Here is a 16,356-nt window from a genome sequence, read left to right as displayed (position 1 = left end):
GGTCCAACTATCTTTGTGTTTTCAACTTTGTGCTTTAATTGCAAATTAATACGACGAATGAAAGCACAGTTTAATTGCAAGAAGGAAAGCACGAAGCTTCCCAAAGAAGTACTGTAAATATAGTTCAGTAATGCCGAAAAAGACGACGTCTGACTCAACATATCACCTAATCAATACTTCTTATTACGTCAGGCCTCTTACCGAAGAATGCTGCGGGAATTATTACCGGAGGCTATATTTCCAGGCACAAATGAGCCAAAGTCCGATGCTCGTAGTGTTTGCCAAAGCACTAAGCTGGTGCTTGCTGGAGCAATCCAGTCCGACTCCGGTGATATGTACCTGCGATCTCAACAATGATGCAGCTCCCATCCTATCACGATGATATGTACACACCCAACTAGCTAAAAGAATAACGGGGCACGATTAAAGAGGAGTTGAAGTTTAACTCAAAAATCTTCCAAAGAGGATCCCGCGGGTCAAGCTTTCTCCCATTCTTGTGTGGATAAATGGCATGGCTGGATTGAATACTTCCAAAGTAACGGAAGACGCCATGCCAGTGCTTCAATTCTACCTTTGGTTCTACGTCCGACAATGTCCAACAATTATGATGTACCAACGTGCCAAGACGATAATGGTAAAGATGCCAAGTCGATGCCTAGTCTGACGTCGACGATGGCATGAAAATGCCAAGTCGATGCCTAGTCTGATGTCGGCGATGGCATGAAGATGCCAAGTCTGATGTCGACGACGATGGGTTAACCTAGTTTCTACACGAGGAGTTAATTACGAAGCATACTTCAAGAAGGTCTGTGACTGGAACGATCGTAATGAACGAGGTTGCTGCAGTCTAGTTCAGTCCCAAGTCCTAAGCTTATATATGACGATCAACAAATGAAGCAGATAATAACTCTATTCTAGTGCGCAAAGTGATGCTGATGCCTAAGAAGTACAAAATTCACCCAAGTACAAGTCCAGTGACGACGATGCAAGGTCTACCAGTGTACAACTCAAGCCCGATGACTCTTCTTCCACCCCGATGATACAGAGCACCAGCCGAAGTCCGATGCTGGTAATGCTTGCCAAAACCCGAAGCCGACCGCAGATGCACCAAAGAACGCCAGCAACGATGAACCAGAGTCCGAAGATAAGGACGAAAATGACTCCAACGACGGTGGTCCAACGTACCAAGACGATGATGATGCAGGCTTCCACCATTCAGGTTCCAACAACGAAGGCTATGCTATTCATCGAAGACTCAGTTGACGAAGGTTCCACCAACGCAGGCTCTGCTGACGAGGAACCAACAATGAAGGTTCTTCAACGGTGATATGCACCCGCTATTCTTCGACCATACTTCATGAAGAAACGAAGATGATCTACACCAAAGAACAAAGTGAACCCGCACACTACGACAACACTGATGACAAGGAAGATTCTAGGCTTCCCACAACAATCCGAAGTCTCTCCACGATGATTCATAGCCCAAAAATGATGAGCACATACAGCTCAGCTCAAGTTCAAGAAAGCTGCTTCACAACAATCCGAAGACACAAAGCCCCTTGATTAATCCAAAGATGGTTTCATATCACTGGTGTGATATGAATGATGCAGCTCCAAATATCCATTCCAACAACCATACAGCTCCAATGATTGCTATTCGTTATCATTGCTCACCTGGTGCTCATACTATAGGCACGATGCTACAAGGTTGATGTGATGACCAATTGATCGACGAAATCCATCATTGTAGTCTCTGCTACTACAGTGATGTGCTTGCCGCAAAGAATTCGTTGAAGCAATCCTGAAGCTATTGGATGTTACGGTTGTTGCTGCAAAAATATTGCGGCCCCAAACGAAGTCCCTCCGCGGATACAAGAATGGGAAATGTCGTGAAAGCGTGTCCATGCAAGCTGAGAAAAACGAGGCACAGTTGCTGAGATTTCTTTGCTATGGAAAACATGTCGCTGACGATGTTATGTGGTAAAGAGGGAAGGCTGAAGAGCCTTCGTTCTCCATATAACTTCTATTCTTTGGAAAATTGTACAAAGTACGATGTAGAAAATGCGAAGACAGTTTTCCCTCTAACTTCAACTGGCGCCACAGTCAGAAGAAAAGGGGCAAATTGTATGTGTATTCTTTTGGCGAATAAATTGTATGACGACGAAGTAGTTACTCCGGTGTTCTTTTGGTATACTTCTATTCTTTGGCGAATTTTGCAAGGATATATCAATAACCCGAAGGACAAATTCAATGAAGGTGATGCAATGTTTTGATACGATGCAACACCAGACAAAGATCCAAGGTCTGATGACAGCCAGAGTCTTCTGATGAGTGCCAAATATTGTATATATTTGCACCTTTTTATTGGCATTTAACTCTTCATTTGTGCACTAACGCTCCATTTTATCCCATATTCTGTGTTTTCGTTGTTTTCAAGAATAAATACTTTTCTCAATTAATTTTGCATTTTTAGGTACTAAATAAAGCCTGGTTAACTCACGGAGCGAAAAGAGAAAAGACACGGGAAAAAGCCGAAGGAAACTCTAGCGGAAAAGAAGTGAAGAATGCGGTATGGAAGACTCAAGGATGAAAATGGGCTTAACAAGGAAGAAATTGTTCTTAAAGAAGAAGTGGGCTCAAAATTACCTAAACCCAAAATCCAAACCCAAACCTGCTTCTCTCCTTAGCCGTCAGATTGGATCCATTCCATCATCTAACGGTCGCTTCATCAGAGTACATCGAGCTTTGATGTTCCTGTCTAACACTATAGCACCTAACTCCATCTTGGACCGTCAGTTTTGATTATTCCATATCCAACGGTCACTCCACATCCACTTCCATCGTGTCGTTGGATCATTCTCTCATCTTTTCATCCAACATCTTCCCTTCGCTGACATCAAAATTTGATGAGCCCGCTCAACACCATAACCTAGAATACCTATACCCCAAAACAAACAGCCCCTAACCCATTCTTCTCTCAAGCTCTTCTTCCCAAAAATTGCAGAGCCTGCAAATCCCTCTCCCCGACACCACCAGCGTCTGCTCCACCATCTCTCATCCCTCGAGTTCCACCACCACAACCACCCGAAAAAAACCCATCTCCCTAGTTTCCCTCTCTCTCATTCCTAGCATCATTCCTGGATGCAATGAATTAGGTAGTGAGAAGCTAGGGTTAACTAGGAGCGCAGAGAATACCAAGAAGGCATGGGTTCGTAGGAGAAGAGGAAAGGAAGGACGAGCAAGAGAGCAGAGGAGATAAATTCAGAGAATCAGTGAGTGAATTCTCGATTTTCAAAATTCAGGTTCTTTCAAAATTAGGGTTTAGAAATTAGGGATTTCATGTAAAACTATAAATAGAAGATGGTATTGTGTGTGTGTGTGGGTATGCCCGGGATATCCGGAGCACCAAGCTCTTAGTGTTTTGTAATTTTACTATTTCATCTGTTTCATCCAGTAGTATAATTTGATCATGTTTTAGTTCACTAAGCTAAGGTTGAGATGAAACCATAGCTTTGTACTATGTTATTTATGCTGTTTGTGTGATTCTTGAATGCTTAAAATGTTGTATGATAGATTTAATCTCAGTGCATCAATACTCTGCTCTCACAATGTATGTCAAGCATCCATTGTAGTTAGGATAACATTGTGTTGATTGAACTGCAACTCATGTTTGATAGATTATTGTTAATACTTTGACTAGTTGTGCTTGATTAGACAATTAGTGCTCCGGGTTAATACTTTAGTTGCGATTGAACTATCTATTGGTGAAACACCTTAGGTAAGTGATGGACTTGACACTTCTTCCTTATCTGTTACAAGGACAAGAGTATCATACTCAGTTGAATGCTTAGTATAGGGTTAGAGGTGGATTCAAAGCCTAGCAGTCCCTCCCATATCCCAAATTCCTTAGTCATTGTCACTGTAGGTTAGAAATTAGTTAGGAAAATATTAGAAAAACAACATCAGTTCCCTCCTTGTCCCTGAGGACTTACCCTGCTTATTTACTAGCTATAAAAGCCCTGTATACTTGTAGGAAAATTAGAACATAGTTTTAGGTATAATTCCCTTGCTATCATCTTCCACGATGTCCAGAGTCCACGGATAAAAAGTTACAGGTGATGATGGTGCAGAGCTTGATTCAAAGCCCAGTTGATCCGGAGATGCAGTCCATCACTCCACATACTTCTTACATGTTTTTCAACACAATTCACACCGACGACAATGACGAAGCATGGTCCGTCCGCCGCCCATCTCAACTACGAAGATTCAAGCAACCCGAAGTGAGGGTATTATGACAAGTTTTTCCAAGTGAGGGTATTACGACAAGTTTTTCCCGTTCATATCTTTGCAGGTATACGACCAACAACCAAGTATCTTCGGAGGTGCGGCGAAGATAAAAATATGTTCCTCCAACCCTACGATAAAAGGTTCACAAAACCACTGTCCAGTTTAAACAAAAGATCAAGCAACAATCTTTTACAAAGACTCAAAGATCTTCCATGTCATGAAGGGGCATGGCCGACGAAGATGCAAAGCCATGTCACGAAGGGGCATGGCCGACGAAGAAGCTATGCCATGTCACGAGGATGCATGGCGGACGACCATGCAAAGCAATGTCAAGAAGGGGCATGGCTGACGTTGATGCCAAGCCATGACAAATATCGCTGCTTGGTCTAAGCCGTAATAGACTTATCTTCGACAGATAACCTGTTGAGGGAAGGACCACTCTACGACTCACATTATTGACATAGTCGAGTAATCCGAAGCTCAGAGCTCACCTTCAGCCAACGTGCAAATTACGATGAGTTTGATTCTGCTGGATCGAAGTACAACACTAAGGTGCAAAGTAAATAAAAACTCAAAGCTGAAGTACCAAAGTTGATGTCCAGATCAAGCTTAAAGATGAGACAAGAACAAAATGGACGAGTCCCAGGGAAGCATAGCTCAAGATATTGTAGAGTCCGGTGAGGATGATCTCCAAAGACCGATGAGCCAAAGTCTTGCATGGATGATGATCCCCGAAAACGACGATGTCAAACCCGAAGATAAAGCTTTTCACTTTCGTTTCTCCACTCCAATGATGTAACTCCCGTTTGTGCTAGGATGCCAAAGTTCGGTTGTGAAGTAGTTTGAAGCTCTCACCCCCATGAATGCAAAGCACTTGCAGTAGCTCAAGTTCAAGTAATGATTGCTCCCAACAACATAGCCAAGGTCATAGTTTTTATAATGATATATGGCTACAGTGTAGCACCATTCGTCGATGCTAAAGTACCAGAGAGGCTATGTCGCAGAGACACACGATCAGTGGGGCAACAAAGTTCGAAGAATCAAACGACAAGATTCAGTACCTTCCCTAAGAAACAATGATGATGGCTTACCTCAGACACAACCAATGTCTCGGAAGTCAATTAGAAGATATGGGAAGACGAAACAGTTCATTTCAAAGGCCATACCAGTAGCAGAAGCAGTAGCCACGCCATGCGACAAACCTCATTCAATGTATCAGCAAAGATTTTGCAAGAACAAATACTTTTGCTTCCACAAGCTTCAACAATCAACTTCTGAAACCAAAAGGGGGCATACATACATCACACCTAACTACAGAGTTTGCAAATACCGAATACTCCTTACATTCCTTATATTTTATTTATACTGGCATACATTATCACGCACACAGCACACATTTTGCGTACTTGGTACATGTCTTACATTTTTGTAAATTACATTTTTACAAATCTCAAAACACCAGCGGTCTCATATCTTCATACTGGGTAAAGCGTTCACACGCAATCTCTCCGGACTCCCCCATAAGCGTCTATGAGTGTACGACCAGGGGGGAAGGCTTCCAAAAGAAAGAGATGCCCAACATGACATGCCTTTGGCAGCTCAGCAGAACGGGTGTTTGCAAAACATTCAGTTTTACATCACGTCTCCGGGAGATTTTCAACCCCCACCGTTCGGTAATCTCCTGGACCGAGATTGGCCAACGGGGTGACAGGTTCAAACACTCATCTTACCTCTGCGACAATGGATTTACGATTCCCCACAATGCAGGGGCAAGATCAAACCATACAAATACTTAATAAATTTGTTACTGCTCATATGATGAATTTAGTTTATTTATTATAATACAAAAAACTCTTACGAAATGTCGTCCACTTACATTTTTGTGCCAGATAAATTTGAGTAATCCTACGAGGCCCATGTATGATCCTTGGCTCAAGCAAAGAGCCACATGAGCATGAAGACGAACATAAGCAAATTGTGGGAGCTGTAAGGAGGAAGGCAAGCAAATCAATAAAGTTGGATGTAGACAAGACCAAGAAGCTACGAACAGGTACTGGTACGTATCAACAAAAGAGATATTGCTTGACCGACGCCGGAGCTGCTATGTGAATAAAGCAATGTTGCTGCCCGAAGTTTTGTCGCTGCTGTCAACAATCATGATGTGCCAACAAAGCGATATTGCTACAAGCTGAGATTCACTTATGCTGCGTCTCATTCTCAGAATATGATGGATGAAGATCCACTTATGCTGTTGAGACGCACCTGTGTTGCTGTTGCTGTGGCAAACCCAACTCTACTGTAAGAATGAAGGCACGGCTGCTACGATGCTGCGATCAAGATGCTGCGATCAAGATGTTGCCTCTAAGTGATGGACGTAGCTATTACCACCCGCTGGAATCATTAATCCATGTCGCTGCTCATTCGATTACCCGAAATGAGACTCACAAGCGACGACGATGATGGTGCATAGTGCGACGATGATAACAGTAGCAACCTGACGATAACTCATGCCGTGAAACAAAGGCGATATGTCCAATGACAGTGATGAAAGCAAAACGAAGCATAGTTCACCTAGAACTCAGCACCAATCCGAACGATAAGGAGCAATTGAAGGAAATAACGGAAGCATGGACAAACGCGGCAAGGGTGATTTTTCTTGAGGATCGCTCATCATCAATCCTCAAGAAAATGGGAAAATTGTATACAACAAAAATACCTTGACACGTGGACTGCTATTATGAGCTGAAGCTGGACACAAGCCTACAACGACACACACTGGATCAACTCTAAGAGTGCTTAGAAATTAAGTTAATGTCACTTTAGTAATAAACAAGTTTCTCTTCCCTATAAAGCAGCAAGGAGAAGAGGGAGAAGGGGACGGGTCGGTGGACTGATGGGAAGAGGAGATGAAGGTTGAAGAACCTTCGTTCCTCCTCTTAAATCATTGAACACCTTCCTGCCTTCTCTTTCTCAGTAATAGAACTCATCATACTTTGTAATACCCACAAATAATAAAACCCATCTTTCATTTTTCCGTGGATGTAGACACATCGTTGTCGAACCACGTTAATTCGTTTGTGATATTACCTCTTTATTTCTCCGCATCTTATATTTTGCTCTTGATTTATAGTTTCATCTGATGTTCTCTATTGCTTTGTATTTTTAATCAATTGGATGTGAACTCAAATAAAAAGGTGTTCACAATTAACACGGTACCTTTTAGGCTTTCACAATCACAACCGACAACTCTAAACAAGAACTTGATCATCTTAATTTTGTTGTTGATTATCTTTGACCACTAGGTAAAATCATCGATATCAAATGGTCAAAACTGGTACTAGTAGCTCTGACCCTTCGTTTAGTGAAAAGATAAATGACTCATAAAAATGGAGCGCAATACTTTTAAGTATATATATATACAGTAGAGAGAAAGAAATACAAGGACTTCACATTCTGAATTTGTGTTAGGAAATTGATTCATTAATTAATTTAGAGAAATCATGGAGACTGCAAAACTTATGAATCTAGGTAATGGTATGTCAATACCAAGTGTTCAAGAATTGGCTAAACTCAGGCTTTTAGAAATCCCATCTCGATATGTGTGCACCGAAGAGAACCTTCTGTTGCCTATGGGTGCATCTGTAATAGATGATAATGAAACAGTTCCTATCATCAATATAGAAAATTTAATATCTCCAGAACCCTTAATTGGAAAGTTAGAATTGGATAGGCTTCATTCTGCACTACGGGAAAAATATACATCTACAACTGGAGATTTACAACTCTTCGCTAAACATCGTAGAAAGTCATATGTTTTACAACTGGTTTCAAAGGAAGAGTTGTCGTATATCATCACTGCCAACCCTTAGAAACAAGGGGTTGCGCTAAGAAAACAAACGACAACTCCTTAAGCAAAAACGTTGTGACGACATTTAGCTATAACAACTCTGTTCCATAAAGCGAGTGACTAAGCCTATCACAATTTTCACAAGAGTTATTGAAGAACACCAAAATATGATGATGAAAAATAGTGTTAGAGGGGAGATTCGAACATGAACCTACTGCATGGAAGTCTGGCTCATCAACCATCCTTACAATTCACAAGTTTTGTTTTTTTTTTCTTTTTTTTTAATAAAATCGTATAACAACACTTATAAGTGTTGTTGAAGTAAAACTATAGAATGTTGGAAAAAATGAGATTAGAAGGGAGATTCGAACATGAATCTATTGCATGGAAGTCTAGCTCATCAACCATCCTTACCGTTCACAAGTTTTGGTTGTTTTTTTTCTTAATAAAAATGCATAAAAACACTTATAAGTGTTGTTGAAGTAAAAATATAGAACGTTGGTAGAAATGAGGATGGGGGGATTTGATCCTCAGCCTCCTGCATGAAAGTCTACACCACTAACCATTCCTACACTATCACAAGTTCTGTCAAGTTTGTGGTTCTTTAATATACTAATTTTAAGACAACCCTTTATAAGAGTTGTGAAACAAATATAATGTCCAAAAAAATGCTCAGGTGACAAAGCCGCAAAATATTCTGAAGGAATCTTACTGTAAATGGATGGATTCGTCGTTCTTACCAAGTTTCTACTTAGAATAGTCCACTCACGGCCAGGTTTCGATCTCGGAGCCTGGTTTGCATACAATATGCAGAAATAGGGTTTGTTTAAGGTTTCGTAGAATATTCCGAAGGAATCTTACCTGTAAATGATGGATTCGTCGTTCTTACCAAGTTTCTGACTTAGTAGTCCACTCGCGGCCATTTCGATCTCGGAGCCTGGTTTGCATCAATATATAAATAGGGTTTTTTAAGGTTTCGTAGAATATTCCAAAGGAATCTTACCTGTAAATGGATGGTCGTTCTTACCAAGTTTCTGACTTAGAGTAGTCCACTCCGGCCAGGTTTCGATCTCGGAGCCTGTATGCATACAATATGAGAAATAGGTTTGTTTAAGGTTTCGTAGAATATTCCGAAAATCTTACCTGTAAATGGATGGATTCGTCGTTCTTACCAAGTTTCTGACTTAGAGTAGTCCACTCGCCAGGTTTCGATCTCGGAGTCTGGTTTGCATAAATGCAGAAATAGGTTTGTTTAAGGTTTCGTAGAATATTCCGAAGGAATCTTACCTGTAAATGGATGGATTCGTCGTTCTTACCAAGTTTCTGACTTAGAGTAGTCAACTCGCGGCCAGGTTTCGATCTCGGAGCCTTGTTGCATCAATATGTAGAAATAGGTTTGTTTAAGGTTTCGTAGAATATTCCGAAGGAATCTTACCTGTAAATGGATGGATTCGTCGTTCTTACCAAGTTTCTGACTTAGAGTAGTCCACTCGCGCCAGGTTTCGATCTCGGAGCCTGGTTTGCATACAATATGGAGAAATAGGTTTGTTTAAGGTTTCGTAGAATATTCCGAAGGAATCTTACCTGTAAATGGATGGATTCGTCGTTCTTACCAAGTTTCTGACTTAGTAGTCAACTCACGGTGGTTTCGATCTCGGAGCCTTGTATGCATACAATATGTAGAAATAGGTTTGTTTAATTCGTAGAATATTTCGAAGGAATCTTACCTGTAAATTGATGGATTCGTCGTTCTTACCAAGTTTCTGACTTAGAGTAGTCCACTCGCTGCCAGGTTTCGATCTCGGAGTCTGGTTTGCATCCAATGTGCAAAAATATGGTTTGTTTAAGGTTTCGTAGAATATTCCGAAGGAATCTTACCTGTAAATGGATGGATTCATCGTTCTTACCAAGTTTTGTGTGTGTTTAAGGTTTCGTAGAATATTTCCATGGAATCTTACCAGTAAATGGTTGGATTCATCGTTTTTGTGGACTTTCAGACTTCTTGTTCATAGTTTGTAAGTCGTTATACCGAACTTGAAGTTTGGATCGACACTGAGCTTCATATTCATCAATTTTGATGATGTATCATGCTAATTTTGAAGTCAGAACCCTCTCAGAGCTTCGTGGTTCATAGATTATAGGCCATTATACCAAGTTTGAAGTTCGAATTGACATTGAGGTTCATATTTATCGATTTTGATGATGTATCATGCTAAGTTTGAAGTCAGAACCCTCTCAGAGCTTCTTGGTTCATAGTTTGTATGTCGTTATACCACATTTGAAGTTTGAATCGACATTGAGCTTCATATTTATCGATTTAGATGATATATCATGCTATTAATGTGACCTAAAGCTACTTCATGACATGTATGACTAGTCAAAATTACTTCATGACCTATGTAACTAGTCGAAATTCAAACCGGAAGCACAAAGAGAAAGCACAAAAGCACAAAGAAACACACCAATTATCGGATTGATTTCTAATTTTTCAACTTTATTCTTATACATTTTTTGGATTTTTTTATATCAAAATGTCGATAAGAATGTGCTACATTTATTCATATTTTTTTTGGATTTTTTTCGTGTCGAAGGTTGATAATCAAACCGAATACATGAGCCCGTATTAGCACAAAATGAAACACATACTTCTCAATCCGCATGAGCATCCTAAATACAATCTCAACCGTCAAGATCTTTTCTTAATCCGTATGAGCATCTCAAATACAATCTCAACCGTCCATCATTTTCATTCGGATTCACTCTTTTCTTCTTTTTTTTTTTTCCGAAGCATAACCCTCCTTCAACCACTAGAACCCAATTCCTATCTGTTTTTCTCTCAATCACCACCGCTGAAGAACACCTCTACTCCACAGATAACGGAGGCGCTCCATCACCACCACTGCTCTTCTCTCGACCCCTCTTCTTCATCATCTTCTCTCAATCTCTCTCTTTAACTCCCCCTTTCTCTCATCCGCAGCAGTCAATAGTAGCAGCTCATCAAATCCAGATCTGAACCAAATTCTAATCAACCCCATCACTGATTCAAGTTACACAAAACCCCTTATTTCTTCTCGGTAACAATCAACAACAACAACTTCTCCATCTCTGATTAAGAATATCGGTACCTATTAGCTCACCGTCTCTAACCATAGAGAAATTCAGCCCTAACCCAAATTGCACCTTAAATCTACCGGATTTCAAAACTAAGGATTGATATCAAGACGAGATGTAAATCGTTGCTGCAGTTGCTGTTAAGAAGATGAGATGGATTCGAATTCAGAGAAGGAGATTTGGGATATGAGGTATCGAGAATGAATGGGTTTGTAATGAATTGGAAGGTGGGTTTGTGTTGGTGGTGATATAGATGGATTTTGTCAAAGAAATGAAGCTGAAATGAAGAGAAAAGAGAGGTGGCGTTGTTTCTGTTAATTGCAGATGAAGAAGATGATTAGGGAGAAGAAATGGAAGAGAAACAGTGGATTAAGAAGCTTATTTCTGTTGAATAAAGAATTCACGATTTGAGGTAGTTAGGGTTTCGATTAGGGTTTGAATTGATTCTGAAATCAGCAGTCAGGGACCGAAAGTGGTTGGATTTTATGATGTTTTGGGGCTTATTGAATCTCAGAAGAGATGAAGAACTGAAATAGATCTGGTATCAGTTGGGTTCGATATTTACCATGGGTTTGAATAGATAAGATGGGGTATCAGTAGTTTGATGATCACCAGAAGCATACACTGATACCCCATCTTCTCATGATTCAATTGCAATGCTAGGGTTCAGCACAATAGTAATTGTGCTCTCAGTTATCCCTTGATGTAAGTTTGATTTTTTTTTTCTTTTCTTTTTAAAGTTTATTATTGATTTTAGATGAACTGATTGATAATTGGATTTCTACTACTTCAATTTTCACAGGGGTTTCTACCTTCTGAAGCAACAATTTTCACAAGGGATTTATAAATGATACCAAATCAAATAAGCTGAAGATGTGAAGTATGTGCTTGTGTAGTTTTTAGAAGTGCTGACCAAGGGTGTTTGATATCCAGCCTATAATTGCGCGACTTTAACGCAGGAACTGAGAAGGTTATGGTGAGTATCTCATCCATATGAATGAGATAAAACTGTTTGAATTTGGTAGATGGTAAACGATACCAGTTATAAATATAATGTCACTTCAGATTTTACATTGTCGAATGAATTGAATTGTGAAATTTTCCATTCCCTGAATTTTCCTTAATAGGGCCAAGTGTGAAAGTGTGGGAACAATAGGAAGTATGCTTACAGTACTTCCAAATATATGTTGGAAATCTTGAGATTATTACAAGTTGTCTCATGTTTTAGTCAAGTTACTGTGCTTTGTTGAAGATTTTATCCAGCATTTAGAAGGGATTTACTTACCATCTTGTTCTGCGGCCATTTGTGAATCATGTTAAACTTGTATTTTGTATGGATATGCGTGATTTCAACAATAATGGAGAGAGTGAAGGCACTGCCTGTTTTTTAATTGAATCGCAGTTGCTCTTTTCTACCATGTCGTTTGTTGCTCCTCTCATATTGCTAGCCCTGACTCTCTGAAATTGTCGCGTTTCATTCCATATTATCATGGTTGGTTTTAAAGCTGAACATGATCTTAATCGTATGGTTATGATCTGCAAGAAACATGTGCAATAACCTGTGGTGGGAGATTTTTGCTAGCATAGTATTTTTGTCCATAAGTTAATTTGGTCATCACGTACTACTGACTGTTATCAAGACCAGTAGAAGTCCTCCGTTTGCCAAATGCTTCTTTGATTGATGATCATTGTATGAATTATGCAGAAAATAATTCCTCGTTGATGCACTTATCTTTCTTGCATGTTTTGTATCGTAGGGTTATAGTTAACATCTACAACAAAGTATATGTTGCTGCTGGTTTTTATATGTTTTGATTGTTCTCCAACTGTTGCATGTTCACTTGCAGGATGAAGAAACAACAAACTTTCAATGGAAGGAAACTGGTGTTGATCAGTCCTCTCCTATCGAGGAGGGGCACCATGAGGTGATTTATTTCTCCCATGAAACTAGCTCTTTTATGCACTCACTAAACACACTTACTCATGGCGGAAATGAAATATCTCCTACTCCACAGGAAGAGTCAGAAATGTCGAACCCTTCAGGTGTCGTTTCAGTCCAACAGCATGACCAAACTAAACTTGATGCTAGAGCATAGGGGCAGATTCAGAGAGATGTAGAGTCAAATGAAGAACACAGCAATCAGAGGAAGTCTTACCCAAACCATAGAGGAGGTGGCTATGGTGGTAGGAGGGGTGGTTATCCCAATGGCCGAGGAGGTCGAAACGACAGAGGCGGAGGTGGTGGAGGTTACCAGAACGGGCGCAGCCAGTATTAAGAACAACCTGGAAACTATTATCCAAGAAACTACAACACAAGAGGTGGTAGGGGCAGTAGAGGTGGTAACGGTGGATACACTTCAAACAGTCACGGTTCAACTGCTTATGGCAGCCATGCTCAGGATGATTCACCAAGTTCGTAATCAGTGGGTAGTGCCAGTGGGTCTTCTTTTGGGTGGTAAAATTAATCAGACTAAAAGAGGAGGGGAGAAAGATTTACTTTTAACTTGATGATTATCTCAAAGATTTACTTTGAGATTTATTATGGAAAGTGGTGCCTAACTTTGAAGAGGGGAGAAAGATTTACTTATAGAAAGATTTACTTGGAGTGTGGTTAGAAAATTTAACTTTTGTATCACTGCCATTTTCTTGAATGTATGAGGTTAACACTAGTAGGTTAACTTGAATGAATGTAAGTGTATTACACTGGCAGGTTAATGTGAATGTGAAATACTTTCGGCAATCCAGTTTCAGTTATAATTTTTTTTTTCAAAATAGTTTTAAGCACACAACTTCTAATAAAAGTTGTAGTTACACATCCATTTACAGAAAACAGAAGTTGTTACTTCAAATATTACAACTGTTAAGGGTATTGTAAAAACAAATCTTGCAACATAAGTAGGAGTTGTTCAGTATAGTTGTGCAACTCTAGGAAGTGTAATGATAGTAGTATTCACAATACTAATCGATGTTGTCTTCCAGTTTTCGACTACAAAACAGTTACTTTACAACATAAGTTTGTGTTGTCCAAGATAGTTCGACAATTCATACAAGTGTTGTGCAAATATTATTCATAATACTGGTAATTGTTGTTACATATTTTTCTACGATATGCTACTTATGTTGTCCACGATTGTTTTACAATACAAGCAAGAGTTGTGTTAGGTTATCAAAAAAAATCGAAAGAGAATCACAACATTGACAAACTATTGTCGAACCATGAATCACATCACCCTATACAACACTTATCAATCATTGTAGAAAAACTTGGACTTTCTACAATACCCCCGTTCCACAATGCATGAAATGGAGTTGTCGTAGGGGTACTGCAACTCTTATCTTGTGTCGTCAATGATGATTTTTCCCGTAGTGATGCTTGCAAAGAATGGGGTTTCTTTCAGGTATATATATGTCGTATACATACATGCGTTGTGATCGCGTCCAGTAGTTGTGTTTTGTTACACTAACTAGTTATTGGCTAGTGCTAATCTGCCATTTTTGGTGTTTTTTTTTTCCTTTTTACAAAACCCAAATGAAAGTAAATTTGAAACTAATTTTTTTTTTGTAACATTTCTTTTTATAAACCTCTTACAAAGATCAACATTTCTACCAAAAATAAGTGCATTCTGTGACGTATAAGACCGCAATATGTCATTTTAAAACTTTATTGTAGGTTTTGTACCTCAGTAGGAAAGTATAGACGTATAAAAAGAACATGCCACCAAAAAAATATTAATTTATAATTCATTTTAGTTTTGGTTTTTGAAAAAAATTACAAATCACGCCAAAATACGGAGAATGTGTCATTCTAACTATGTTGTCGATCCTTCCCCATCAAATAACATGCAAAATTAACACTCTTTAAAGAAGTAACATCATGCATTCACTATAACATTATATGGAAAATATGGAGTTGCATATACTATGATCATCCTAATATATGTACCTACTATGATTTTATATATATATACAGGGAGACGTTGGAATCCTACTCATCAGAGATGAAAAAATTATCCATAGTTCTCTTTGAAAATATGGAAAAAGCTCTACAAGTACAAAAGTCTGAGACCAAGGGTATATCATAGGTGTTTAAATAAGGGACACAAGTAATGAGGATGAACTATTATCCCCCTTGTCCTCAACCAGAGCTCGCCATCGGTCTTACGCCACACTCGGATTTTGGCGGTTTGACAATCCTCCTTCAAATCAACAAAGTGGAAGGATTGCAGATAAACAAAGAAGAGAGGTGGATTTCAGTCAAACCTCTACCTAATGCGTTCGTAGTGAATGTTGGAGACGTTTTGGAGGTACTTAGTCGAGGGCAAAATGGCCTAGCTACTGGTCCTTGTCTTGAATTCTGGTATTGACTATACCTAAAAATTGCTTATTGTTTTTTCTTTTACAGATAATGACTAATGGAATTTACCGTAGCGTCGATCACCGTGCAGTAGTAAACTCAACAAAGAAGAGGCTCTCAATCGCAACATTTCATGACCCTAGGTCTAGAGTCGGTAATAGGCCCAATATCGAGCTTGATCACTCCACAGACACCTGCTTTGTTCAAAAGTGGATCTACGTATGGGGAACTTGTGGAGGAATTTCATTCAAGGAAGCTCGATGGAAAACCATTTCTTGACTCCATGAGGGTGTGATAACCGGAGAACATAATAATACTACGTGACTGTATACCAGTATCAACTTTCCTTTTCTCAAGAACTCTCATGTAATATTATGTACCTTTACTGCCAAAAATACAACATATTTTCTATGATATGAAACCTCAAGATGAAACTCTCATTACAAGAAAAAAAATAAAAAAAAAATACAATAACTTAGGTACTAGAAACACTTTTCTTAGATTCAGCTAGCATAATCAGATTATTGTCATAATCTCATCACTTAAAGTTGGTGTAATATGATCTGAGCTCCATGTTGCGGTGCAAGATCCAATACCACACAAGGAGCATGGGTATATGAAGGTGAGAGCTGGAAAGAGAAGTTCTGCAGAATCATAGTCAAAGCCATTTTAGCTTCAATCAAAGCAAAGTTTTGGCCTATACAGACCTTACGACCCCGTGAGAAAGGAAAGTATGCGAGTTTATCCTTGGACGCGT

At 39.4% G+C, this 16,356-nt stretch overlaps 1 protein-coding gene across 1 annotated transcript; it reads left to right on the top strand.

Annotated features, from left to right (window-relative positions):
- The first annotated feature begins 15,351 nt into the window (after positions 1–15,351).
- LOC113339592 (probable 2-oxoglutarate/Fe(II)-dependent dioxygenase) lies at positions 15,352–15,878 on the top strand. The gene is made up of 2 exons (XM_026584833.1): positions 15,352–15,549; positions 15,648–15,878. The coding sequence occupies exons 1-2, from the start codon at positions 15,352–15,354 to the stop codon at positions 15,876–15,878; spliced, it is 429 nt and encodes a 142-aa protein (XP_026440618.1).
- The last annotated feature ends 478 nt before the right edge of the window (positions 15,879–16,356 follow it).

The sequence above is a fragment of the Papaver somniferum genome, unplaced genomic scaffold (genome assembly GCF_003573695.1).
Source record: "Papaver somniferum cultivar HN1 unplaced genomic scaffold, ASM357369v1 unplaced-scaffold_21, whole genome shotgun sequence".
Classification (NCBI taxonomy): domain Eukaryota; kingdom Viridiplantae; phylum Streptophyta; class Magnoliopsida; order Ranunculales; family Papaveraceae; genus Papaver; species Papaver somniferum.
Note: the sequence above shows the minus strand (reverse complement) of the source record. Positions and strands in the feature narration are given on the sequence as shown.

Excerpts from the sequence above, each read along its gene's own strand:
- LOC113339592 (XM_026584833.1), top strand. The coding sequence starts at position 15,352 with ATGAGGATGAACTATTATCCCCCTTGTCCTCAACCAGAGCTCGCCATC. Across the intron at positions 15,550-15,647 it reads ATGTTGGAGACGTTTTGGAG|ATAATGACTAATGGAATTTA; the intron begins GTACTTAGTCGA and ends TTTCTTTTACAG.